Below are 27988 nucleotides of genomic sequence, written 5' to 3'. Positions count from 1 at the left end.
TCCCAGGTCGCGCAGGAAGCCAAGCCTGCTGGCGCCCTCGGTCAAACAAGGTCTAAAGTTCGCCGCTGAGCGGCGCTAAGGGCGCTGCTCCGCGTCCCCGCCGCCCGGCGCGCCCCCGCCGCAGCCGGGGTCCTGGGTGCGCACGCTCGCTCGCCTGCTTCCTGCCGCCACCGCCAGGGCCATGGCGACCTGCCTGCGCCTGCGGAGCTGCGCGGCTCCGCACCTCCGGCGGGCACCTCCCAGCCGGATCTGCCGCCCCCGTGCCGACTGCCCGGTGGCCCCGATCCGCGGCTACGCCCGAGGCCCAGCGGGCCTCTCCTCGGCCCTGCTGCGCACCGACGGCTTCGTGGGCGGCCTCTGGGTCTCGGCAGCCGCCACCTTCCCGGTGCACGACCCGGCCAGCGGCGCCGAGCTGGGCTTGGTGGCCGACTGCGGGGTGCCCGAGGCCCGCGCCGCCGTGCGCGCTGCCTACGAGGCTTTCTGCAGCTGGAGGGGGGTCTCGGCCAAGGTGAGTGCGCGCAGGATCCAGGGGCGATAGGGGCTTTGTACCCTAGTGAAACCAGCTGTGTCACCTCTCCCCTCCCCAGTGCTCCAGGATACACCTTGTGGAAAGACAACAAAGAAGTTTGGTGCGGGCGTTAGGGAGCATGGCCCGGCTCTCGAGCCTCATAAAAGGTCGGGTAGAGGAGGAAAGGCTTCCCTGGTGGCTCAGACGTTAAAGCGTCTGCCTGCAATGCGGGAGCCCCAGGTTCGATCCCTGGGTCGGGAAGATCCCCTGGAGAAGGAAATGGCAACCCACTCCAGTATCCTTGCCGGGAGAATCCCATGGACGGAGGAGCCTGGTAGGCAGCAGTCCACGGGGGTTGCAAAGAGTCGGACACGACTGAGCTACTTCACTTTCACTGTCAGGGGAGCAGAACACGAACCTGCAATTATAAGCGAACAGACCGCTGGGGGAGGGTGGTTGGTTTCGGGAAAGGTGAGAGCACGAATGATTTCAGAGCATCTGAAGTACCTGCCTGGCTGCAGGAAGACCACGCAGGAGGCTAACAGGGTGGTTTACACGGAGGCTGGTAGTGAGTGCTCGGGCCAAGTCATGAACTGGGGAGTGAAGAGAACTGGGGGAAAAAATCGGGGGCTTTGGGCAAGGGAAGAGACAAGCCCAGAACCACCCTCCAGGTTTGGGGCCTGAATAGGGAGATACATCCATTAACTGACATAGGCAGAAGTAGAGAATTGGGGGTGGGGGGTGTCAGAGGGGGAGAGACTGTGGGGGATGTTGAGGCAGGGAGATTTCCTTTCTCCTTCATTTAGTTTATGACAGGTAGTCAGCCCAGAGGTCATTTTCTACCCTGCCCTTCAGCATTCTTCGTCTGAAGAAGACAATCCAGCAATGAGGTCCAAGTACCAAGGGAATCTAACACTGATTCATCCATCAGACATTTTCTGAGCACCTGTTATGCTCCACACTGTGGGAGGTTCTGGGATACAGCAGTTCCACAAAAGAAACATTCCTGCCCTCATGGAGTTCACTTGGAGGTGAGGGGAGGGAGGAGATTTAAGCTGTGACAAATAGCATAGCTAAACAAGTCACTGCTCTTTTCCCCTGGGTCCTGGTGCACACAAGATGTGCTTGCTCCTTGGAAGAAAAGCTATGACAAACCTAAACAGTATAAAAAAGCAGAGATGTCACTTTGCCAACAAAGGTCCCTGTAGTCAAAGCTGTGGTTTTTCCAGTAGTCATGTGCAGGTACCAGAGCTGGAGCGTAAAGAAGGCTGAGTGCCGAGCAACTGTTGCTTTCGAATTGTGGTGCTGGAGAAGACTCTTGAGTCCTGTGGACAGCAAGGAGATCAAACCAGTCAATCCTAAAGGAAATCAATGCTGAATATTCTTTGGAAGGACTGATGCTGAAGCTCCAATACTTTGGCCACCTGATGCAAAGAATTGACTCATTGGAAAAGACCTTGATGCTGGGAAAGATTGAAGGCAGGAGGAGAAGGGGACAACAGAGAATGAGATGGTTGGATGGTATCACCAACTCAGTGGACATAAGTTTGATCAAACTCCGGGAGATGGTGAAGGACAGGGAAGTCTGGCGTGCTGCAGTCCATGGGGTCACAAAGAGTCAGACTTAGTGACTGAACAACAAACAAATAAGTATGTTAGAAGTAATGAATGCTATGAGAAAAAGTAGAGAAGGCTAACAGAATCAGAGGCCAGAGAAAAGGGGCAAAATGTAAAGTAAATAGTGTGGGCAACTGTATTAATTTGCTAGGGCCGCCATAACAGAGTATCACAGACTCAGTGACTTCAATAGGAATTTCTTGTCTCAGGGTTCTGGAAGCTACAAGCCTGCTCTCAAGACATGAGGGCAGGGCTGGTTTGTCCTGAGGCCCCTCTCACCCGGGCTTGTGGGTGGCCATCTTCCCCATTGTCACATGCACCTCCCTCTGAACTTGTCAGTGTCCAAATCTCTTCTTGAGAATACACTAGTTATACTGGGTTAGGATCCACTCTTATGACCTCATTTAATCTTAATGACCTCTTTCCAGAACCTATATCCAAATGCAGTCACATTCAGAGGTACTGGGGAGTTACGTGAATTTGGGGGGAACTGAATTCAGGCTGTAACCTCAGGGTAGGTCTCATTGAGGACATGAGAAGCAAAGACCAAAGGGGGTGAGAGAATTCAGCTGGAGCAAATACCGAGTCAGGAGAGTGCCTGACACACGTGTAGATCAGCAAGAGCCCTTGTGCTGAGGAGACTGACGCAGAATTAGGAGGAGAGGGCTGGATGGAGTGGGGTGTGTAGCCATTCTAAGGACTAAGTGGGGTCTTACTCTAAGTGAGGCGGGGCTTCATTTCAGGGTTTTCAGAGAGATCTAACTTGCCTGCGGAAAGGATGCTCTGGCTACAGTGCTGAGAATAGATTGTAGTGGGGGCAATGGTGGAAGTCCAGGGACCGCTAGGAGGTGGTGATTTACATGGGAGATGCTGGTGGCCGGCACTAGAGTTAGTGGTGGGGGCGGTGAGGAGTGTTCTGATAAAGGATATGTTTTGAAGGTGGAAGACAGCTGGTTTCCCCAACAGACTGTTACAGGAGAGAGAGAGAGATGAAAGACAAGACTGAGGGAGGGGGAGGAAGGTGAAAGACAGGACTGAAGGATGACTCCAGGGCTTTCGGCCAGAGCCACTGGAGGGAGAAGGAAAAACCACACACTGGGATGGGGAAGGGGCGAGAGGAGCATGGGGCAAGAAACTGGAGCTCAGTTTTGGCCCCACTGAGTCTGAGATGTCTGTTATATGCGAAGTGAGGGTGTAAGGGGGACGTTGAGAGGAGCGGAACTGGAGAGAGAACGCACAGGAGTGCTAACAGCTATGGGAGACACGAGCTTGCAGGAAGCGTGTGCATCGAGGTGAGCCCTGGGCCCTCTGAAGTCCTTTGGGAGCTCCCCCCGACCCCCACCGGGGCCTGCAGCCTCAGCCTGCCCCGCTGGGGTGTTTCAGGGGCTCAGGAGCAATTCCAGGTTCAGTTAGACAGTTCTCTGGGGCCTTTCAGGGAACCCTTCCCGAGAGGACCTCGGAGCGACTTACTAAGGAAGTAGTGGGGTCAGCTTCCCACCTCTGCCGTCTGGATGGCGGGGTGCAAGCACGGCTTGTAAGGCAGCTCTCTTGTCCCCCCACCTCCGGCTATTTTCCACTCTCCTCTCTAGGCCCGTTCACGTTCCGGGTTCCTGAGGGGTGGTGGCTCCTATATTACTTCTGCCAGGGAGCCCGTCGGCCCGCACAGCCTGCCGTCACTCTCGCTTCTCTGAGCCCGTGGCGTGGCCCCCACCTCCTTCCCCACCTTGTGCACCCCTGGAGGGGCTGAGAGAAGAGAAGGGAGCTGACGCTTGCTGACCGCCTTCTCACCTGGCGCATTCGCTTCCTCTGGCCGCTGGGACGAATCATCCCCAGCCTGAGGGATTTAACACGATGCAGCAACAACGTAAATACCACCCTGGAGGTCCGAAGTCCAAGAGGGGTTTGCAGGGCTGCATTTCCTGGAGAAGCTCTGGGGTTTCCTGGGCTTTTCCAGCAGCAGCAGCAGCAGCAGCAGAGCCCTCCCTGGGGCTTCCCTTATAGCTCAGTTGGTAAAGAATCTGGCTGCAATGTGGGAGACCCAGGTTTGATCCCTGGGTCGGGAAGATCCCCTGGCGAACCCGGACATGACTTAGCGACTAAACCACCACCACCCCCTCCAGAGGCCTCCCTGAGTTGGTGGTCTGTGGCTCTGCACCACACCAACCTCTGCTTCTGGAATCACCCCACCTGCCCCGCCTCCGACCCTCCCCCTCCCTTTGGTAGCCCTGCTAGTGATTATATGGAGCCCACCTAGAAAACTCAGGCTCCGCTCTCACCTGACCTTAATCACGTGAGCAGAATCCCTTTTGCCTTGTGAAGTAATACGTGTAGTCACAGGTTCTAGGGATTAGGAGGGGAATGCTCTCAAGGGCCGCTCTTGTGCCCTCCACAGCTGAGCACAGTTCTTGGAGCTTCTCGTCCTTTCAGTGGCTGGCTTCCTTGGTGGCTCAGATGGTAAAGAATCCGCCTGCTATGCAGGAGACCTGGGTTCGACCTCTGGATTGGGAAGATCCCCTGGAGAAGGGCATGGCAACCCACTCCAGTATTGCGGCCTGGAGAATTCCACAGACAGAGGCTACAGTCCATGGGGTCACCAGGGTCCAACTAGACTTAGCAACTACACCACCACCACCACTCTACAGAGAGGGTGAAATGACTGTAGTAATATTAAGAGTTGTCGATACCTCTTCTCTGGGGGTTTGAGATTCAGAAGATTCAACAACACCCTTGAGAGCTAAGATAACAAAGCATGTTAGCTTATCCAAAATAGGGAGGGGAAAGAACCCAGAGAGACAGTTGGCAGTGTTTCCACAGTCTCAGACTCTCGGCTCATGAGAGGTATGAGAAAATAATTTAAATCTTACACCTACTAAATGGATTAGAATGACAGAATGACAAACCAGGTTTGCTCGTTGCTATTGGCAGCCTCTCAGGCAGGTAGGAATAAACCACAGAGTCTCCTTTGCTTCATGTACACCTGTTAGATGCAGGAGACCAGAGCTCTGGGGACACCTTCCTTCAGGGCACCTCTGTGGTCTGCTTGACCTGGGTTCTCTGGGCTCTCTCTTTTGAATATAAATGAATTCTTTTTAAAAAAAAATAAGAAATCATTTCTTCTACAATATACTTAATCTAGTTTATTCGTCCATCCTTTTATTTTTGAAAATTTTTTTAAATTGTGGTAAAATGCACATAATGTAAAATTTACCATTTTAGCTCTTTGCAAGTGTACAGTTCGCTGGCATTAAGTACATCCACAGGGTTGTGCCTGGCCTCTCTTCTGAAGTGTGCAAAACCCTTTCCTAAGCGTCACAGACCCCACACCCTCCACCCCAGTCTATGGGACAACTTGCCAGGGAGTCATTAAAATAAAGACCTGGCCATTTGTCAGCGGTCACTGAGCAAAGGTGTGGGAGCTCTCAGGGGTCTGTGGGGGGCTCCATTCGGGGCTCCTGAGCGGTGCCCGAGGTCTACACAGCTCGCCTGTGTCCTGTGGCAAGAACCTGCTCAAGAAATTTGCTTCGAAAACCAAGTAATGTTCCCGAGTGGGGGGTCCTGCAAAGGGTGGGGGCTCCACCTGGGCGTTAGCCGGGCGCCCAAGCCCGCAGCCAAGTCTGTAAGCGCAGTCTCCGCTTGTGAAAGCCCACCCGTCACCGTTATCGTTTGCGGTTTTTCCACCCAGCCTTTTTTCTGTACTTGTATACAGTTGTGATGGTTTTAAGTCTGCTAAAAGCAAAGTGAACTTTTAAAGCAAAGTGATGTTTACATTCCACCGTGGGTCCGAGGTTCCAAATCCTCGGATTCAACCAACCTTGGACTGAAAATGTTCTGCAAAAATTCCATGAAGTTCTAAAAACACAAAACTTGAATTTGCCTCACTGGCAATTGTTTTTGTAGCATTTACATTGTATTACGTATGGAGAAAGTTTTGGTATGAAGGTCCTTCCTTGGGCTCTCACTTGACCCACAAGCCATCCCAGTTGGAGTTCTTGATGAAGAGCACCACCAGGAGAACCCGAAGGAAGACCAGGGCGCCTGAAGGCGCTGAACATTCTCCTCTACAAAGCGCTCACAGGCTTGCTATGCACCCCGGAAGTGAGCCAGGAGCTGTGCAACCTGAACGCGGAGCTCTGCAAGGTCTCTCTGGCTTCAGGCTTCTCTGCCTGCCGCATCTTCTGGAGGGCGACCCTCTCTGAGGCCCAGAACGCACACCGGAGGCCGTCCTGCAGAGGAGCGCTGCGCACATGGGGCATCTTCTGATGTCCCAGCAGACCCCGAGGAACGTGCCGCCCAGAGTGTGTGTTCAGGACAAAAAATACGTAGCTATGGTGGAGATTGATCGGCTACTGGCAATTGCTGATTTTGGACCCCGGGATGACAAGACTTTGCACACAAAGTGATTTCAGCGACCCCGAGGCCCTGGACACTGCTTCGCCAAGTGATACCCAGGGCCCTGTGGCACACTCGAATCTGAGTGGGATTGACCACTAGGCACTCAACAAGCAGATCCTGGAGTACAAGAGGGGAGAGAAAGGGCACGGGACCGTGGGCCCCCTGTGGCCAGAGCACATGGCTGAGCTCAAGAAGCAGACGAGGAAGAGGAAGGCCAGACCCTGTGTAGATGATGACCTCTCTCCCAAGAACTACCTGCAGGGCGGGGAGTGATGACCGAGGGGGCCGCCTGAGGAGCGTGCCCCGGGCTCCAAGTGGGGCTCCAAGACGCAGAGCAGGAACTGAGGTGGAGAGAAAGGATCAGAAGGGAGTGGATCGTGACCCAGCTCCGGGTGCCTGCGCACTGCTGGTGCCACCAGCGCCCTCCTGCAGCTGCAGGCGGTGTCTGCATCCTTTGTGCTGTGTTGCAGGAGAGGTGGCAAGGCCTGCGGGAAGGGTGTAAAACCCTTAGTGGAAAAAAATGTAAAAATAAAGAACTATACTTGAGGACACTGAAATAAGCCAGTCACAAAAGGACAGAGGCTGTATGATTCTACCTGTATCAAGTTCCTAGGGTAGTTAGATTCATAGAGACAGAAAGTATTAATAGAATGGTGGTTGTCAAGGCTGGGAGGAATGGAGAGACAGGTCCAGACTCTCAGTTTTGCGAGATGAAAAGGTGGTGATGGAGGGTGGTGATGGCCGCAAGACCATGTGAAGTGTTGTACTTAATGCCACTGAACTGCGTACTGAAAAGTGTTTGAGATGGTAAATGCTGTGTTCCGTGTATGTTACTGCAAAAAGTAAGGAACTATACCTTTGTGTGGTGAAGTTCATTATTCGCATTTACTGTAAATAGTAACAGTCGTTCCACAAAACTTTTTTTCGATTTTACAATTTATGACTCAGCACACCCAATCTTTTGATATTACTCACTGAAGAAAGGTCTGTACCCCTGGAACAAATACAATATTGCATGTCAGTTATACCTCAATTTTTAAAAACAGGTCAATATATGTTTCCCCAAGAATGAGACTGCACAGCAAATATTTTAGGAAACTGAAGACTATTTAATAGTCTCTCTTACACTTGGCATTTTACTATTTTGTATTTCTTTTTCAGGAGAGGAGTTCTTTACTTCGCAAGTGGTATGACTTAATGATACAAAATAAGGATGACCTTGCCAAGATAATTACAGCTGAAAGTGTAAGTTCGGGACCTAACTTAGTACTTGAAGAAACTGTCCAAGAGTTCTTAGAAGAAAGCTTGGAGGAGTCTCTAACTTCACTGCTGTTAGGTAGCTAAAGAAAATGTGAATTCTAAAAAAAAAAAAAGAAAGAAAATGTGAATTCTTTATGATCAGATATCAGTTATTATTTTCGGCACAAATTTTTCTGATTAAATCAGGCACACATATTTGCTAAATCAAAATTTCTATGTTGTAACTTACTCTTTAATAATATGCAAGAAATCGATTTTGAGTGGACTATGTGAATACTGCTTTTCCACCATTCTAGGTTTTTTTTTCCCCCACATGACTGCTTTGATTTTTTATGTTGTTTTTGTACATTTGCAAAGGTACCAGCTTTTTGGTCACTCTGATAAATTACTTTCCACTGTTCACAACATTTAGAAATATCAGAAGGAAAAAAAATTTGAAGAGGCCATTCTAGGCACCTCCTCCTGATTGTAAACCTGTTAAGGAGACAAATGACGACTGTGGCTCAAGGTGACCTGGCAGGCTTCCTTCCATCACCATTTGTGATTCTGCTTTCAAAGACTCACACTGAGGCTAGAAATTTCTCCACTGCCCAGTGGGTTTTGTAATGGGAGACTTTGTACTCTGCTTGCAGCTTTGAAGAATTGAGAAACACAGAATTGCGCTTTTGTTATTAGAAGGTAATGAGTGGCTCGACTGAGGCAGCCGTCTTGCTCTTGCCGTGTGCTGGTGTTGGAGGACCCTCCCTGCTTCAGATTTACCAACAGCATGAATCAAGAAAAGTTAGCCAAACTTCAGGCTCAGGTCCGGATAGGGGGCAAGGGTACAGCTCGCAGAAAGAAGAAGGTGGTACATAGAACAGCTACAAGCTGATGACAAAAAACTTCAGAGTTCTCTAAAAAACTGGCTGTGAATAATATAGCTGGTATTGAAGAGGTGAACATGATTAAAGATGATGGGACAGTTATTCATTTCAACAATCCTAAAGTCCAAGCTTCCCTTTCTGCCAACACCTTTGCAATTACCAGCCACGCAGAAGCCAAACCAATCACAGAAATGCTTCCTGGAATATTAAGTCAGCTTGGTGCTGACAGCTTAACAAGTCTTAGGAAGTTAGCTGAACAGTTCCCTCGGCAAGTGCTGGATAGCAAAACCCCAAAACCAGAAGACATTGATGAGGAGGAGGATGATGTTCCAGATCTCATAGAAAATTTTGATGAGGCATCAAAGAATGAAGCTAACTAAGATCTTTTCTGATTTTTGGAAGCTGGCATGGACTAGATTTAACAAATCAGCTATGTGGTTCCAAAGTTTTACAGACACAGAGAACATCAACTGTTACTAGTTCAGTAATATAAATATTTTGTATATTGATAATGCTGTTTGTTCAGCATTTTTTGGTCATTAATTTTGCATTTTGCACTTCCTCCCAGGATCTATTCTTTTGGACAAAATACGAAGTGTTGGTGCAGTTTGAGGGTCTTTTGGGTTTTAATTCTTGTTTTTTTTTGTTTTTTGTTGGGGTATTTTAGGTGTGTGTATGTGTGTGTGTGGGTATGTATGTATACAGTGGAGAGCAAATTGGAAACCAGTTTTATTTATCCTCCTCCTTACCCCAGTAGAAATATAGCAAATCTTTACATTTGTTAAAAAAAAAAAAAAAAGAAGGTAATGAGTGTGTCCTCTTCTGATTTAATTTAGGGAAAGCCACTGAAGGAGGCACAGGGAGAAATTCTCTATTCTGCCAACTTCCTGGAGTGGTTTTCAGAGGAAGCCCGCCGTGTTTATGGAGACATTATCTCCACCCCAGCAAAAGAAAGGCGGGCTCTGGTCCTCAAGCAGCCCGTCGGTGTGGCCGCAGTCATCACCCCGGTATGTGGCAGGATCAGCGAGATCTGGGGGAGGCTGAATGGGGCTGGAGCAGCTGGGCTCATCCTGTTCTCTCTGCCACCTGTTCCTGGCTTCCTGATGCTGCTCCTGGAGGCGGGGGCGTGTTTCCTGGTCCTCTGTGATAATGAGAGGTGTGGTGGTGGCCAGTGTTTCCTAACGCCTGCAGGAGGGGGATGACCCACAGGAGGACCCTGGGGGCTTCTCTGTCTTGGCATTAAAGGCTTCTTGGCATTGTCTATGCTATGCTAAGTCACTTCAGTCGTGTCCGACTCTGTGCGACCCCATAGACGGCAGCCCACCAGGCTCCCCCGTCCCTGGGATTCTCCAGGCAAGAACACTGAAGTGGGCTGCCATTTCCTTCTCCAATGCATGAAAGTGAAAAATGAAAGTGAAGTCGCTCAGTCGTGTCTGACTCTTAGCGACCCCATGGATTGCAGCCTAACAGGCTCCTCCGTCCATGGTATTTTCCAAGCAAGAGTACTGGAGTGGGGTGCCAACGATCTTCTGGTGTTTATCATTTTTAAAAAAAGACTTAAGATGTGACACTTTCAAAGTATTTTTGTGCCCTCCAGCAGGCACTGGGCCACATTCTGAAAGTTAAAAGGCTGAGAAATAAGATACTGCATCTGCCTGGATAGGACTGCAGTATCCTTGTGGGGCAACCAGCTTTCTCTACATGAGTTGCTTCTCTTGGGTCCATCTTCGGCTAGTTACCATATTAACTTTTCTACGGTGTCTGCCAGCTGGTCTCAAGACTGCTAGTCTTTCCCTGCTCACTACAGTCACAGAAACATTCCCCTCGCTGTCTAGACTGACTAGGCTTGACCCAGAACTCAGTCTCCACTAGCTGTGTGACCTTGAGGAGGTTTCTTAACTGCTCTTGCTGTCTCCAAACCTGCAAATGAGAAAAATACCAACCTCATTGGGTTGTGATGAGGGTTTAATTATAATAGTATAAAAGTACTTACAACAGTGGGCTTCCCTGGTGGCTCAGAGGTTAAAGCGTCTGCCTCCAATGCGGGAGACCTGGGTTCGATCCCTGGGTCGGGAAGATCCCCTGGAGAAGGAAATGGCAACCCAGTCCAGTATTCTTGCCTGGAGAATCCCATGGACGGAGGAGCCTGGTGGGCTACAGTCCGTGGGGTTGCAAAGAGTCGGACACGACTGAACGACTTGACCTCACCTCACGTACAACAGTGCCTAGGTCAGAATAAGCACTATACATGGTTTTGTTGAAACAAAATATTACTATAAATATCCACAGAGAGCTATCTATGAATATCTAGAGAGGGAAGTAATATATCATATACCATCTTCAAAATCACCTTTGCTACTATTTTTCCCCAGAGGGTCACCAAACTACAGCCCTCAGGCCTGTTTGTAAATAAAGTTTCACTGGGACAGAGCCACTCCCATCTGTATACATGTTGTCTAGTTGTGACAGAAACTGGACGTCCCACAAAACCTAAACTATTTACTACCCAGCCCTTTACAGGGAGAGTTGGCTGTCACCCAGTGTAGATAATTTTATAGTGTTTTAAACCCTGAAGGTGTTTTTGTCTCTGTGAGCCCTTGTCTCCACAGTCCCTGGAGCCAGCAGGTGCCAGGTGTTCTGAGCTCCCGTGTGTAAGAACACCTCTGCCAGGCAGAACTTGCAGGCTGGTGTCTCGACCCGCCTGCCTTTGGACCAGCCCTTCCTCTCACTCGCCTCCTCTCTTCTGATCCAGTGGAATTTCCCCAGTGCCATGATCACACGGAAGGTGGGGGCCGCCCTGGCAGCCGGCTGCACTGTGGTGGTGAAACCTGCCGAGGACACGCCCTTCTCCGCCCTGGCCTTAGCTGAGGTGAGCCGCTGCACTGGGTCCAAAAAAGGACGTTATCTATCTGGGACACAAAGAAGCATTGTTGAAGCCTCTTCCTTTGCCTGCATCTCTTGTTTGGTGGTGCTGTGATTTAATTCACTAGTCATTATTTTAAGTCAGATGTTCCTCTTTTTAGAAAAAGTAATGGGAATTTTCTGACATCTGTAGGTTATTGTTTAGGCTACCCTAACAATGATATCTTGGAGAAGGCAATGGCAACCCACTCCAGTACTCTTGCCTGGAAAATCCCATGGATGGAGGAGCCTGGTGGGCTACAGTCCATGGGGTCATGAAGAGTCGGACACGACTGAGCGACTTCACTTTCACTTTTCACTTTCATGCATTGGAGAAGGAAATGGCAACCCACTTCAGTGTTCTTGCCTGGAGAATCCCAGGGACGGGGAAGCCTGGTGGGCTGTCGTCTGTGGGGTCGCACAGAGTCGGACATGACTGAAGCGACTTAGCAGCAGCAGCAATGTGACTAAAAGCTGGGCATTTCTCACGTTGAGGGCACCTCTTATTAACCACTCCCTTCTCCAACTCAATCTGCGTTCAGTCAGATCTTGTTCTTCTGTTTAAAACCCTCTAATGGCTTCTCATGTCACGCAGAGTAGGATTGATCCAGACTTCCTGCAGTGGCCTCCACTTGTTAAAATTTTGAATGTCTGATGAGTTCCTTCTATTGGGCAGATTCCCCTCCATCCTTTTCTTTCCAGTATAATCTGTCTTTTGAGGAAGCTGGACATCTGACCGGTAGAGCTCCCCATCAACCGGGCTTTGCAGACGGCACATCAGGGACCACGTTCTTCTGTCTCCTGTGCTTTCCAAACTGGCAGGTGTATCCGCACACCTCATCAGACTCGGGTTCGATCCCATCTTGCGTCCTTTTGTCAGAGGGGGAATACCCTCTGGGTGTCTGTTTTCACGTCTGCACTCACTGCTGTACGATGCTGCTCGGTCTGTTAATTCATTAGGAGTTGCCCAAATGGTAATATTTGAATTCTTTCCTTTTTCATTCATTTATTCACCAGACCACGTCTATAAATCAAAGCTTCCCATCAACTCTGTCGTTACCCGGCGGCGAATTCACAGAGGAAAGGCAGTATATTTGATTCTTTTTATTTCCCAGTTTTTCAAATAAATGAATCTATTCCTGTCATCTGCCAAAGGTTCCCAATTAGTTTGTTTTTTTAAGGAGCATTATGTGCCAATAGATTTTAATGTGCTGGTATTTGATGAGTTTCACTTTCTTGTGGTTATTATCCTTGATGAAGCTCCCACTGCTCCCACTTTTGGCCGATGGCAGCCTCTTGGAGTTGGCTCTTTTATCTTCTAACATAACTCTAACAGTTTTTGAGACCTTCTTTGCTATCTAGTATGACAAGATGTTTTAGACTTATCATACATATTTCTTGTCCCAGACCTGGGATTAACCATTTCTGCAGAAAGCCTTTATTTCCTCTGGTAAGAAATGATATTTTAAGGCTACATTTAGGGCACCAGGGATGGTCATTGCTACTGGCTGGTCACTGTTTCTAGGCCTTATTAGTGGCACAGCTGGGAAATATACATACATGTGTGTACACACACATGCATATGATAAAATACTGCTTAAAACTCATGCAGAAACTTGCAATATATTAATACCACATTGTCGCTCAGTCGTGTCTCACTCTCTGCAACCCCATGGAGTGCTGCCCGCCAGGCTCCTCTGTCCATGTGATTTTCTCAGCAAGAAATGCACTGGAGTGCATTGCCATTTCCTTCTCTAGATCTTCCTGACCCAGGGATCAAACCCGGGTCTCCTCCATTGCAGGCAGACTCTTTACCATCTGAGCTACCAGAGAAGCCTTAATACCACATTAGCACTAGTAAGAATCTTATTTCAGTTCTAAATGTATTCTGTCCCCAAAGTCAGCCTATGGGTTGTTGTTTTTTTTTTTTTGCCATTACTTTCTGGGTTAAAACATTTATTTCTCTTTTCTGTTTTTCCAGTTTGATCATTTGCTGCCACATGTTTGCTGTTTCTCTTTATAGCTTGCAAACCAGGCTGGAATTCCCCCAGGTGTGTACAACGTGATTCCTTGCTCTCAAAAGAAGGCCAAGGAAGTAGGGGAAGCACTTTGTACAGATCCTCTCGTATCTAAAATTTCCTTTACTGGTTCGACAGCCACTGGAAAGGTATGTGACTTAAGTCTCAAAGAAAACAAGTGTCATTCTAATAACTTCTCTTTATACAGTATCAAAAATACTACTTCATCTCAGTCACCATTTGGAGGAAGGTTTCCAGCAGAGTGTTAGAAGCTCTGTCCCATATCGTAATGTCTGATCATCTTTCAGAAACATTTGGATGGTGATCCTCATTGTGACATGATCTAGGTTCCTGTTTGACAAAACTGAAGGTTTAAGGGTAGACAAGGTTCCCATTATTTGTTGCATGTGAAGTAGCTGAAAGTTGTCCATCATATATTCCCATAACACTCAAGTGTGTGTTTCTTTCATAATCTAGAATTAAAGAAATGGATGCCTTAGAACAAAAATGTGTTTAGTATAAAGGTACTTACAGAAACAGAAAGGTCTTTTTTTTTTTCTAGCTTTCTTCTCCCTTATATGTTGAAAAGTTCTTTCCCCAAAACCTCATTTGTGTGCCTATGACTGCATTTTTATTTATCCTTTTAAATATTTAAAACAGGAAAAAGGCAGACTAGAACAAAAGTTCCTAATTATGGTGTTTCTCACCAGATAGTACACATTTTTCCTGCTAGTATTTATATACATACATGCATATGCTCATATTAGAGAAGTACATAAACGTATCAGATTAAAATAATAAAAATCTAATCTGAAAGTTTTGGTTAAACTGGTCATTTTTTGGACACCATGAGAAGCAGGAGAAAATAAACCAATTTTAGTAACTCCCAGCCGTAACCATGATTGTTATGCTGCAAACTCATACTTGGGAAGCCTGCCACTCATTCATTCATTTCAGAAGCGTGAATTTTTAGATCCATAAAGTGCTACCACCCTGATCCAGGGATCTTGCAGACAAACTTATTCTCAGTGGGTTTCAAAGTCGTTAGAGAAAAAGAGGCCTGGGAGAAGAAAGGTTATAAACCTTTGCCACTGAAGCCAGAGAAGTACCCAGATACTGGGCAAAGACCAGCCACTCACTGCTTAACCTTACTTTGCTCAGCAAACTGTCCCCAACGGACAGACCCCTAGGAAAATGCTGACCGCGTTCCTGCCAAGTCCAACTGTCCTTTTAAGTTATTTACATGGGACAGTGCTTCGCTTCAAGTGGTTTAAAGGGAAGAGTGATAGAAATCACTGATAAGTAGCCATTCTCCATACCAATAGCCTCTTCTGAGCTGGTCTTTGCAGAGAATCAGTGGCTCAGCTCTGGATCTTGGCACATAGAATCTTGCCTCTAACTGAACCCCCGTCGGTCAGCCTCTTCTGGAGATGCGGCCCTGCCCTTACCCCTCCTGGGGAGACCGCCCCTCCCGGGGCCTGTGGAGGGGACAGAGTACTCATCTGCTCCCCACAGAGAATTCAGCCATGAATGGACATTTGACCTGAGGAAAACAGATTCAGAGGCTGGCCAGTGACCAAGGGCTGGTGTCTCATAGAAAGGTAAGCTGGGCAGTCATGCTCCCTTTCTAAGGCTTTGGAGGCTGAAGTCCCGAGAAGTTCATCAGGGGGAATGGGAGCAGAAAAGAGTCCTTAGGACGTAGCAGGATTGTAGGCAGCAAGGGCCATGCAGCCAGAGTCGGGTTCAAGCTCTCATCATGGGTGCTGAGTGGGAAGAAGACTCAGTCAGAGGACACAGGTGGAAGCAAGCAACCCAAGAGCAAGCCGAGTCGGAAAAACCAATGGCCTGGCAAAGAGCATTTCTTTAAAGTTCAAAAAAAAAAAAAAATAGCTATCTTGAGTCCAATAAAGAAATAGGTTTACTCACACCAGTCAGAATGGTCATCATTAAAAAGTCTACAAACAATAAATGCTGGAGAAGGTATGGAGAAAAGGGAATCTTCCTACACTGTCGGTGGGAATGAAAACTGGTACAGCTACTATGGAAAACAGTATGCAGGTTCCTTAAAAAACTAAAAAATAGAGTTGCCATATGATTTAGCAATGCCACTCCTGGGCATTCATCCAGACCAAAGTATAATTTGAAAAGATACACACACCCCTGTGTTCATAGTAGCACTATTTACACTAGGCAAAACATGGAAGTAACCTAAATGTCCATCAACAAATAAATGGATAAAGCAGATGTGGTACATATATACAATGGAATATAACTCAGCCACTAAAATGAATGAAATAATGCTATTTGCAGCAACATGGATGGATTTAAGAGATTGTCATACTGAGTGAAGTCAGAGAAACATTGTATGACATCCCTTATATGAGGAATCTAAAAAGAAATGATATAAATGAACTTATTTACAAAATAGAAACAGACTCACAGACCTAGGGAAAGGGATACTTAGGGACTTTGGGATGGACATGTACACACTGCTGGATTTAAAATGGATAACCAGCAAGGTCCTACTGTCTAGCACAGGGAACTCTGGTCAACGTTATGTGGCAACCTGGGTGGGAGGGGAGCTTGGGGGGAGAATGGATACATGTATGTGTATGGCTGAGTCCTTTTGCTGTCCACCTGAAACTATCACATTATTAATCAGCTATACTTCAATATAAAATACAAAGTTGCTTTTTAAAAAAGGTACATATCCCTCTGTGTATATAGCCATATTCTGGATAGATATACCTTAGGATTTTATCAGTGGTAAAGTAGGGGTTCTGGGTGATTTTATTATCCTATCTCTGTGATTGTTAAGCCTGTTTGTAATTTTCTGAGTAGGTCAGACATTGACATGGTTCAAAAATCAAGGCATTATAAACATGTTTATATTCAGAAGTTTCACCCTTACCCCATCCCTGGTTTCCTCCCTTTTATACATAATTATTTTTAGTTTCTTGTCATCTTCTCCATGTTTATCAAATATAAGCAAGTATGAATATATATATATAATATATATCATTTTCCCTGCTTCTTATGCAAACTGTCATCCCGTATACACTACCGTGTACTTGGCTTCCTCCTCTATCGGGGACTTTTTTGAAACGAAGCCTTACTGGTCCCTGTTGTTGATTGGTGCTCATAGCATCCTCTGTCTGCTCCCAGGTCCTGTTGCACCACGCAGCAAACTCTGTGAAGAGGGTGTCCATGGAGCTGGGTGGCCATGCCCCTTTCATCGTCTTCGACAGTGCCAACGTGGACCAGGCTGTCGCCGGGGCCATGGCCTCCAAATTTAGGAACTCTGGACAGGTGAGTCCCGGAGCATTTTTCTGGGTTGTGTGCTTTACAAAGATCCTACCCCCTCCCTCACCTCCTGGGAGAAAGGGCACTTCTGGGTTCCTTCATTCTTCGTGCATGTCCTCTTTCATCGGATGTTTAGTGAGTGCCCTCTCTTTGTCTGGGACTCTGCTAGGCTCAGAGGGTAGGAAGGGAAATAAGGTGTCTTCATCCCTGGCTTCGAGGAAAATTTGCTGAACAGCAGATGCCTTTTAATCAAATCGTTCTTTTCTTTCATCTCCTCTTTGAATCTGGTTATTTTCATAGTTTTCCCTTGCTGGACTTTTCCCTGCTGAACAGGTTTAAACATCTCCTCAGATACAAAATAGCCTGAACAGCTAGGGTCTGGAGCCCACAGTCTTAAGGAAAAGAAGGTTGGAAAATGTTGAGATGGTGCCTTGAAAAACTCAAAACCCTACTGCCTGGGTCTCACTCTTTGCAAGATGAGGAGGGCAGGACAGGCCTCCACTAGAGGGCCACACACACCACAGTGGGCCAAGGAGGGTCCAGCTTGTCCTAGGGAGAGTGGTGGCCTCCGCTCACACCTTCTAGGGAATCCCAGAGCATTAGATCCAGCAGGGACCTTTCAAGTTATTTCATACAAGGTAAGCACTTCATCTTAGAGTACCATCAATAAGCGATTTTAAATGCGTTCCAGAAATGGAATAAAAACTGGAAAGTTATCTAGGAGGAAAAAGGTGAAGTGTATAATATTCTTTATTAAATAGTTTTCATCCTGTTTTGACCATTGGTAATTAATTTTTCTCCTTTCACATAACCTAAATTAGCTTGGTTGTTTCTGAAATAGGTGTGTTTCCTTTTAGAAACACAAAATGCAAAGGTGTATAACCTTCAGAATTACATTTACAAAGCTACAACTTTGGGGTATGTTGCTTTAAGCCAATAAAAATGCACAGGGTACAAAATTATCTACAAACTGTTTCTACTAGAAAATACACAATTAAGAAAAAAGCCAAGAAGAAAATGTATCAAGGATAGCCTCATTTCCAATAATGTGTTTATATTTTATAACTTGAAAATATTAGGTCTAAACTAGAAAATATAATAAACAAAGGGCTTTTCAATAATTTAGACTGAAAGAATGGTCTTGTGTCCATTTTCAAAATGTTGGATTCTGCCAAGCTCTTGAAAAGTTCACTAAGCTAGAGGACATAAATTAGCCTTTGAATCCTTTTCCTTCTAGCTCTGCTCTCTGTCGCTGAGTATCACTGTCTCAAGGAGCTAATTTCTTGTGTTGGTTTTCTGGTTCCAATATGAGCCATTTGAAAAAAACCTGGGTTAGTGGCTTTTTGCTCACAGATTATTTATGCTCGCTTACCTGTTTAACTACAGAGGTGTGGTGGCTGTGGAGGGGCCTGGAGAAGTACATGCTCTTGGCATGTTTCTCTTTAGGGCCAAGCTTGAGTATGGAGGTGGGACCCAGGACAGGGACCATCTGGGAAGTACATTTACATTCAGAGGTAGCAGCAATCATAGCTTTACTGGTTGGGTCAGTAGCTTCTGATGAACTGTCGACATGAGTCTGTTTCTTTCTGTCTAGACTTGTGTGTGCTCCAACCGTTTCTTGGTGCAAAGCGGTATCCATGACTCCTTTGTGAAAAAATTTGCTGAGGCAATTAAAACAAACCTGCATGTGGGTAATGGATTTGACGAGAGAACTACTCAAGGCCCGTTAATTAATGCGAAAGCTGTAGAAAAGGTAAGTTTGTCTTAGTATCTGTTCAGTGTCCTGGTTTCAGTATCAAAAACCACTCTGGTAAGGTGCCCAGCAAGGTGGTTTTGGAAACATGGAGAAATTAGAAACACTAGTGAATTTCTGCCAGTTTGTATGAATCAAGTGGCATCGTCGGGTTATAAGCTTTTCCAGCTCTGTCATTTCGCTGAGCTCCCATGAGATCTGCCTCTTGCATTCTACTGCTGTCCCTAAATCTTCTCTTGCAGTGGTGATAATTCTGTCTCCTGCTGCTTCGGGAATTACCATCTTGAAATACAAAGTTCTTTCATCTTTGGAACACCTAAAAGGAGAGGAAAAAGGCTTTTTGTTTTTGAGATCAGACATTTCTAGGAATCTAATACCTTCCTCCGAGAGTTTTGAGAAGACAGGACATACTCTTGCCTGGAAAATCCTATGGACAGAGGAGCCTGGCAGGCTACAGTCCATGGGAGTCACAAAGAGTCAGACACAACTGAACATGCACACACCCACACAGGGGTGTATCCATTTTAGTGATAGAAGCTCTAGAAAGACTTGAAGTGGAAGAAACGGGTCTATCAAACAAATGCTAGAGGAAAACTTATCAGAGCTAGGGGGAAATAATTTAATTCTTCAGATTGAAAGACTTTGCCAATTGCCAAGTATATAGAGTTAGAATAAAGAGAAAACCCAGGTGTGTTTTGCTAAAATTTTAGAATGTCAGGCACATACAAAGAAGATTCAAGCAGCTTCTAGAGTGGGGAAAATCGACCCATAACAGAGTGAGAACTATTTCTGAGTTAGAATGTTCATTGTCAGCATCAGAAGTAGAGAAATATACTCAATACTCTGAAGGAAAATTATTTGGGGTCCAAATTCCATTACCAGCCAGTGCAAGAGAAAACAACCCGACCTGCAGTTATCAGAACACTCTGAGTATAAACCATCTTCAGTGCACCTTTTTCAAAATAACTAGTACTCGAGGAGAAAATATTAGAACAAAGTGAAAGAGAAGTCCAGGGACAAGAACAGCGTGGGATCCAAGAGCCTGGAACTAACCCAGGAAGGCAAGGAGAGCAAATCCCAGAAAGGCAGCTGAGCATCAGGCCTGGAAAGACACAAGTGTATGTGTATTAGGCCATTCAGCAAACAGAAAGACCAAATAGCCAGAAACCCACAGAGCAGGGTTGCTGTCGTTCAGTCGCCAAGTCATGTCCGACTCTTTGCGACCCCATAGACTGCAGCACGCCAGGTTTCCCTGTCCATCACCAGCTCCCAGAGTTTGCTCAAGCTCATGTCCATTGAGTCGGTGATGCCATCCAACCATCTCATCCTCTGTTGTTCCCTTCTTCTGCCCTCAACCTTTCCCAGCATCAGGGTCGTTTCCAAGGAGTCAGCTCTTCGCATCAGGTGGCCAAAGTATTGGCGCTTCAGCTTCAGTCCTTCCAACGAGTGGGGAGGAAGTAGCATTGTATATACGACCCTCCCTCTTGACTCCATATCTGTGTATTTGGTTCTTCCTACCTAGAAGGAACTGGGGCGTATGGTTTCAAACCTATTTGAAAAAGAAAGAAAAGCCCAGTTATAGTTTTTGACAGTTTAAACATTTTCCAAGTATCCTGGATTCCCTTTCCCAAAGGCTCTTCCTTTTCTCCTCACACAGGTAGAGAAACACGTGAGTGATGCCATTTCCAAAGGGGCCACCGTTGTGACAGGTGGGAAGCGACACCACGTTGGGAAAAATTTCTTCGAGCCCACCCTGCTCAGCAACGTCACCCGAGACATGCTCTGCTCTCAGGAAGAGACTTTTGGGCCTGTGGCACCTGTTATCAAGTAAGGCCATCCAGCGTGTAGGAAGACGGGAGGAAGAGTAGGAAAGGAAAAGGAAGGCTGGCGAGTAATCCAGTTCCTGTGTCGTTCGCGGCCGGCGGGAGAGGGAGAGGAGCAGAGAATGGGGCTGTGTCAGGGGAAGGGCCAGGTCCAAGGCATGGTTTTTTAAACATTGGTTTTTGTTATTGCCAGTTTAGACCACAAAATTTACCAAATTCTCTACTTTGCTCCCTGCCAAACTCATTTTTCTTCATAACAGAGTACATCCTTCAAGACTTCTTTCAAGGGTGTCTGTGGGAAATGAACTATGTTCGTATGGGACCGTTTATCCCACACTCACAAGTTAATAATCTACCTGCGTAAAAATCGAGCTTCACAAGATAGCACTCCTTGGTCTGCTTATTTTCAGGGTTGTTATTGAGAAAGCTGATGTCTGGTTCTTGTTCCTGTGAAGGGATCTTTTTCTCTTCAGAGATTCATGGCCTTTGATGTTCTTAAATTTTACCATGGTAGCTTAGGTACCGGAGAAGGCAATGGCACCCCACTCCAGTACTCTTGCCTGGAAAATCCCATAGATGGAGGAGCCTGGTAGGCTGCAGTCCATGGGGTTGCTAAGACTCGGACACGACTGAGCGACTTCACTTTCACTTTTCACTTTCATGCATTAGAGAAGGAAATGGCAACCCATTCCAGTGTTCTTGCCTGGAGAATCCCAGGGACGGGGGAGCCTGGTGGCTGCCGTCTATGGGGTCACACAGAGTTGGACACGACTGAAGTGACTTAGCAGCAGCAGCAGCAGCTTAGGTACGGCATACTGTGAGCTTTTTTCAATCTGAGATCCCAAGGCCTTTATTTAAAATCTAAGGTGTTTGTTTAGTCCTCAGAAATTCTTGGTCATTATTTCTCCAAATATTTCTCTCTCCTCCATTGCTAATGAAATTAATAGATTAATCTGACATTGGGAGAATGGACCACTTAGAGAACTTTCATCTTTTAGTAAAAAAATTTTTACCTAGAATATGAACTTGACATTTTCCAAAAGGATGCAGAGGTTAGGAATGTAGGCTTTGCTACTTTATACCTGTGTCCCCTTGAATGAGTTAACTTCTCTGAGCCCCAGAGTCCTTGATGGGAAAAGGACTAAAAACTAGTACTTGCCTCATGGCTTCCCAGGTGGAACAGTGGTAAAGAATCTGCCTGCCAATGCAGAAGACCTGAGAGACCCAGGTTCAGTCCCTGGAGTAGGAAATGGCAACCCACTCCAATATTCCTGCCTGGAGAATTCCATGGACAGAGAAGCCTGGTGGGCCATAGTCCATGAGGTTGCAAAGAGTCAGACATGACTTAGTGACTAAACAACAACAAAAAAACTTGCCTCACAGGACAGTTGTAAGGTTTAAATGATGTAATATACATAAAGCACATCACCGAATATCAGTGTGGTTGTTATTGTGTAAATAGTTCACACTCAAAAGGTGAAATCGTCGAGGATGTCCCACCTGATACTGTGATGAGTGCATTTTCGAGGGACACATGGGCAGTGAGGATATGGGTGATGCCCTGGTTTTTATTCTCTGGCAGATAGAACGGCTTGCTCTCTACAGTGGAGAGACAAGAACTGCTCGTCCTTGGAACAAGTGATTCTCTTGAGGCCCCCCACCTCTCTCTCCCACACGTCCTCTCGCACTGACCGGGGTCTGCCAGCTCTGCCTGAGCCTTCAGACGGCTGGCTGCTGCTGGGTCTCTGATTTGAGGAGCTGGGATACATAGAATGTTCTGCCCCCCATTTACAGTTCTGGGGCAATAGAAAAAGGCCTCTGAAATCTAGTTTCAGAAATAAGATCATCAAGCTGGAAGAGACTGCATTAGGCTTCCGCACTAGTAGTCTCATTTCCAAAGGGAACAGACCCCCAGCACTGTCACACTGCTCAGAGCATAAGCAGCAGGACCGACACTGGAACCCTGGGCCCCACCAGGCCCTGGCTGTTGTCTTTCTCCCACGTCATGGCTGCTTCTCAAGTAGTTATGATTGGCACACGTCTTAAGAGGGAACAAGAACAGTAACCCTTTTCTTAGGCATTTTATTCAACATTCTGAATACATTGTAGTTCCCTACATGTCTCCTGTTCTCCTAGAAGAGATGAACTGGTGTTGATCCAAGCTCCCTAGCCTTGAACTCAGCGTGTGCAGTGAATGAAGGTGTTTTCCTCTTTGCTCCTTGCAAAACTCTGATTGACCCCTGGCTCTTACTTGGGAAACAGAGCAGAAGGAAAAACAGCTGGTTTCCCTTCCCCTGTGGGATTTTGCTGATGACCCACCCTGACTTTCGCAGGTTCAACACAGAGGAGGAGGCAGTGGCGATCGCTAACGCAGCCAACGTCGGGCTGGCAGGTGGGTGTCTGTCCTCGCTTAGCGACAATCACAGTCACTTCTCCAGCTGTGCCTTTTAAATGTCGCTCGGGGTTTTGAGAAGTCAGCTTCATTGCAGCACGTGTTTCATTGCTTTCCAAGGGGCGAGGGTGGGTTTGTGCCAGTCCAGGTTCTTTGCCGTGTCCCCAGGATGTGGGATGGGAGCTCCCTGGTTGGAGCTGGGCATGGTGGAGGGAGAAACAGCAGTGCCGACTGTTCTGGGGAGAACCACCCACACCCCTTAAGTCCCATGTTCCGAGAGGCTCGATGCCTGGAAATTCCAAGTGCTTCTCCTCGCATCCCTCCTGGAAGCGTGAACAAGAGAGATAGCGCTTGACTTCACAGAGAGCTTCAGGGCGATGAAGGAAGGGAAGACAGCACAGGCAGAGGGAGCCTCAGGGAGTGGCTCTGTTCTTGCAGTTTGGACATGGTCAAGGCGGCCTTAGTATGTACCCTGTGTCCCTGACAAAACTGTATGTGCATAAAGACACTCAACAAATCCGTCTTTAGCATCCACTAGATTGGAGAAGGCAATGGCACCCCACTCCAGTACTCTTGCCTGGAAAATCCCATGGATGGAGGAGCCTGGTAGGCTGCAGTCCATGGGGTTGCTAAGAGTCGGGCATGACTTAGTGACTTCACTTTCACTTTTCACTTTCATGCACTGGAGAAGGAAATGGCAACCTACTCCAGTGTTCTTATCACACAGAGTCAGACACGACTGAAGCAACTTAGCAGCAGCAGCAGCAACAGTGAATAAAGTGTTGGCAAAGATACAAAGACATAAAGATACAGCCGTAGCTCTACAGGCGCTTCTCTGGGTGGACAAGAACTACTGATAACCAGAGGAAGGATGTGCACCCTGTAGAGTCCCTTATTCTACTACCAGGACTCGGAGTTGCTGACTCAGAGGGCCTAACGCTGGAGTAAGATGTGTGCACGAGTGCCCCTGTAACGCTGAGCCCAGCATTCCTCTTGTCCCTTCTTGATGGGATGATGGTGGAGGAAGCCAGGCCCTGGACCAGGGCATCCATGCTGGGCAAGACTCTGATGGTGCAGACTGAAGGAGAGAGGTTCTGGGCAGAGGGGGACCTAGGGAGTTAAGTGAAAATAGGACAAGGATAACTGGGTGGACGAGTTTGGTGGAGATGGTCGGTGACTGGAAATCATGGAAGATAAAGCTGGACATGTTCAAAACCACATTAGGGAGAGTTCAAATACCCACCAGGAACTTAACCTTATTTATGGGTAACAAGGAGTTGCTGGAATGTCTGGGTAAAAACATCACATGGATAACCTAACAGATGTGTGCAGGGTGAATTGATTAGGAGGCCATAGGAGCCGGGTTCATTATTGTTACAGCCCTAGCTGGAGATGGTGAGAGTGCTAGCGAGAGTGGAACAGAAGCAACAAGATGATTTCTAAAGGTTGTGAGATGGAGACATGCACAGAACCAACTAGGGGCTCCACTTGGAAGCAGGGAGGTTCCAGCCCACGTGACTAGGCGGCTGGTCATCCATGGTACCCTCAACTGTGGACATGATGTCTTTAATGACTATTCTACATCTGTGTCCTTTATCCCCATGACAGGTTATTTTTACTCTCAAGACCCGGGCCAGATCTGGAGGGTGGCAGAGCGGCTGGAGGTCGGCATGGTTGGCGTTAACGAAGGACTGATCTCCTCCGTGGAGTGCCCTTTCGGGGGCGTGAAGCAGTCGGGCCTTGGGCGAGAGGGCTCCAAGTACGGCATTGACGAGTATCTTGAGCTCAAGTATGTGTGCTTCGGAGGCTTATAGGATTCTTCAAAAAATAAAAAGGGAGGCTTACCTATGTATGGGGACATGCCATCCATTATTTTAAATAAACCCATCGGGTAGCTGAACTAGGAATTTTAAAAAACAAATCATCCAATCCTTATAAGCAGATACAAATCCTGCCCCTTCTCCTAGCTGACCTGGGACCAATACATGCCACAAGCCTGTGGCCACAGATCCCTGAGAACCAGCAGTGGGTTTATAGGATGAGGCCCCGGATCACCAGCCCCCACCCACCCCCCACCCCCCTGCCCACCCAACCCACGACCTCATCCACCTCAGAGCAAAGTGCAACAAGCTGGTCCTGAAGCCCCCTCACCACAGTGGGACCACAGCCTGGGCAATGACATAGCCAGCACCCACGTGGCTCCAGAGCTAAGACCCAGAGGGCTGCGGGGGACATCTCTTGAGTGTGACTGACAGTCTGGGCAGGATGCCGCTGCATGCCTGGTGACCGCCAGCTGGGCATTCAGAGGTGTTGCTGCAGCGGCTGTATCAGTGGGTTTTTTTTTTTTTTAAGAACTTTAGACACAGCACAGAATTGCCTGAATTTCTTTGAGAAATGAAAGAACCTCTCTCTCTTTTTTGACTAGTTTTTAAACTGAAGGCTCCATCATCCTCAACCGCTTAAAGATTCTGTGTTCAATTCTTTGCTGTTTTTCCACATCATGTTTCTGAGAGAAAATAAGCATAAAACAAAGTGTGGCAGCAGCGGCTTGGTGGGAGGATGACCGAGGTGTAACAGCCTGGCTGGGCTTTATCTGCACAGACATGCTATCTACCCCCAACACCCACCCTCAGTACAGTGGAGATTCTGTTCATGCCTTACTTAGCTCCATAGGATACTGTGAACCTAAGAGAAAGCAAACATATAATATTTGCCAAAAAGTGAAAATTCGATGTTAAGTGCGGGAGTCATTGTTATTATGGGTACCACCTCCCAGCCCGGCTTGGGTCTCCAGCAGTGGCTTTGCCAAGGTGAGGGGAGGCTGGTACCCACCTGCTCGGCATCTGAGCCCGAGGGCAGGCTGGTCTCCCACAGCCTGCTCTTTATGAGACGCTGCTCCTTCACCTGCGAGAGAGCGCAAAAGCACTTTGAGTACAGTGATCTCAAAAGGGAAAAGAATTTCCATAGTTGCCCGTTGGAAGAGGCACTTTTTATCCAATGAGTTTTTATAGTTCTTCTTTTAAGAACAAAAAGCCCAACAATCACTGTTTCCTGTTGCTCTGAAAGAAAATCTCTGACTAAGAAAACAGTAGGCTTTTCTGTACTGTGTCTCTAAACATCCTGATATATGAGGAAAGGGGAGGCTGGTCCTGGTGGAACAGACAGGGACGAAGCTCCCCCTTTGTGTGTGTGTGTGTGTGTGTGTGTGTGTGTATGTGTGTGCGCGTGCACGCACACTCCACTGACATCCTCTGGATGTTTTGGGGAGCAGAAGGAAAACGTGCTGGAGGCAGTTGCTCCTGACCAGCCAGGACATAGCCCCCCTCATTGAGCCATGGGAGCTGAGCAGCTAAAGGAAGGTCTGAGATGTCCCTGTGCACAGAGGTACCAAGGCCAGTCCCGGAGCTGCCTTCTGTTTGCCCTGGGTTACATCAGCCGTCCCCCTGAGGCCCAGCTAAGCAATCAGCTGAAGTCCACTCCTAGTGACAGGCACTGCTCAGACCCTGTCCACAGTCACATATACATCATATTGACTGTGAATTTGCTCTTACTAGTTCTGGGGTTGTTTCATGTAACATTTTAATTAATGTTTGGATGTGTCCATCTGTTTTCTATTAACAATAAAAATGCTCTAAATAGTTTTTAGAAGTCCAGAATACTAGTGCTTGTAACTTTGTAACTCAGTAGACACTGGCTTGATGGTAGATTTTGAGTTTTCTAGTATATCTGGTTGACCAGGTACATAAATTGAGGGCCAGAAACTCACTGCCATATCCTTGATTAATTCTGGAATTAAAATAATTTGAAAAGGAAATAGCTTACTGTTTAGTAAAATTGATCTGGGTTATGGGGAAAGACGTATTTTTAAATGAATGTTTTTGGGGGTTATTGTTCAGTAAGGTGATCAATTATGTGATGGAATATGTGATGGATTTGTTAAAAATGTGTGTTTTAACGTTAAATAGAAAAGGACCTTTAGACCAGGGATTGGTTCACAGGCCAAATCTTGCCTGATTTTGTACAACCCAGAACTAAGAATGGTTTTTATATTCCCAAATGGTTAGGGGAAAATAAATCGAAAGAACAGTATTTCATGACACATGGAAATTTTCTGAAATTCAGATATCAGTGTCCATAACTCTTTGCGATCCCATGGACTGTAGTCCACCAGGTTCCTCTGTCCATGGACTTCTCCAAGCATTACTGGAGTGGATAGCCATTCTCTTCTCCAGGGGATCTTCCCAACCCAGGGATCGAACCCGGGTCTCCTGCATTGCAGGCAGGTTCTTCACCATCTGACCCCAAGGGAAGCCCCAAATAAAATGTTATTGGAACCCAGCCATGCCCATTCAGTTACCATATGATCTGTGGCTACCTTCTAGGCAGAGCTGAGTATTTGCACCACAGACAGAATTGCCCACAAAACTCTTTGGCTTTTTACAGAAATAGTTTTCAACCTCTGATCTAAACCAAGAGGGAGATACTGACTTTCCCATGTTTGTGAAGCATTATTTCATTTTATTGAACACCTACTGTGTAAAAAGTACTTTTCCAGACCTTGCTCCAGTGAATTCTCCCCAAGAACTTTCCAGCAATCGTCACATAACTCATCCGAAATCACCCAGATAACGGGAGTCTGTTGGCCTTGAGAAAACAATTCTCAGTTTACTTTCCTCAGCTATGCAGGGATTCTCATTTTAAACCTCCTCTGTACCTGTTATCTTTATCCATTTGAGCAGCTTTTAAATATAATTTTATGTCAAGTGTTGGCTCATCTACCTTTAATTTTTATGGAAAGACTCAGTGACAGTAAAGATCAGAAGCACAATGGAGATAAATCTGTTTTATTGTAAACTTAGATCATTAACTTTAACTGTTCCACATGACTGCCTTCTCTGCAGGTTGAAGCCCAGAGCTTTAATTATTCGTATGCAGCTATGATAGATAGCATTTTACTTGAATAATATTTATGCTGTGGTTTTTTTTCATGCTGTATTTTGTGGGATAAAACTTGGGGATAAGTGTGGTTGGAACTGTGAAAACATTTTGTTTTTTTAAAATGTACATGTAATTCACTTTCCAGTTTTTGATAATTGCATATGTGTGTCAAGGCAGCAGAGTTGTGCGTGTGTGATTAATAAAGGTTGAATTAACAGAA

The 27988-nt window shown here is 46.8% G+C and overlaps 2 protein-coding genes and 1 long non-coding RNA gene across 3 annotated transcripts; 2 read left to right on the top strand and 1 right to left on the bottom strand.

The window, feature by feature from the left end:
- The first annotated feature begins 109 nt into the window (after positions 1-109).
- Positions 110-27988, top strand: ALDH5A1 (aldehyde dehydrogenase 5 family member A1). Its single transcript, XM_061398713.1, has 10 exons — positions 110-508; positions 7679-7762; positions 9477-9647; positions 11393-11509; positions 13565-13708; positions 16725-16868; positions 18457-18615; positions 20273-20442; positions 22772-22830; positions 24439-27988. The coding sequence occupies exons 1-10, from the start codon at positions 182-184 to the stop codon at positions 24642-24644; spliced, it is 1581 nt and encodes a 526-aa protein (XP_061254697.1). The 5' UTR covers positions 110-181; the 3' UTR covers positions 24645-27988.
- Positions 7879-9252, top strand: LOC133236604 (transcription factor BTF3 homolog 4-like). Its single transcript, XM_061398727.1, has one exon. It carries the CDS (start codon positions 8718-8720, stop codon positions 9018-9020), a length of 303 nt encoding a protein of 100 aa, XP_061254711.1. The 5' UTR covers positions 7879-8717; the 3' UTR covers positions 9021-9252.
- LOC133236606 (uncharacterized) lies at positions 15455-25736 on the bottom strand. Its single transcript, XR_009732938.1, has 3 exons — positions 25663-25736; positions 19788-20164; positions 15455-18931 (listed from the first exon to the last, which is right to left on the bottom strand). It is a non-coding gene; the product is annotated as an uncharacterized LOC133236606 (long non-coding RNA).

The sequence above is a fragment of the Bos javanicus genome, chromosome 23 (genome assembly GCF_032452875.1).
Source record: "Bos javanicus breed banteng chromosome 23, ARS-OSU_banteng_1.0, whole genome shotgun sequence".
NCBI classification, from domain to species: Eukaryota; Metazoa; Chordata; class Mammalia; order Artiodactyla; family Bovidae; genus Bos; species Bos javanicus.
The sequence above is the reverse complement of the archived record's forward strand: the minus strand, read 5'-3'. Positions and strand labels throughout refer to the sequence as shown.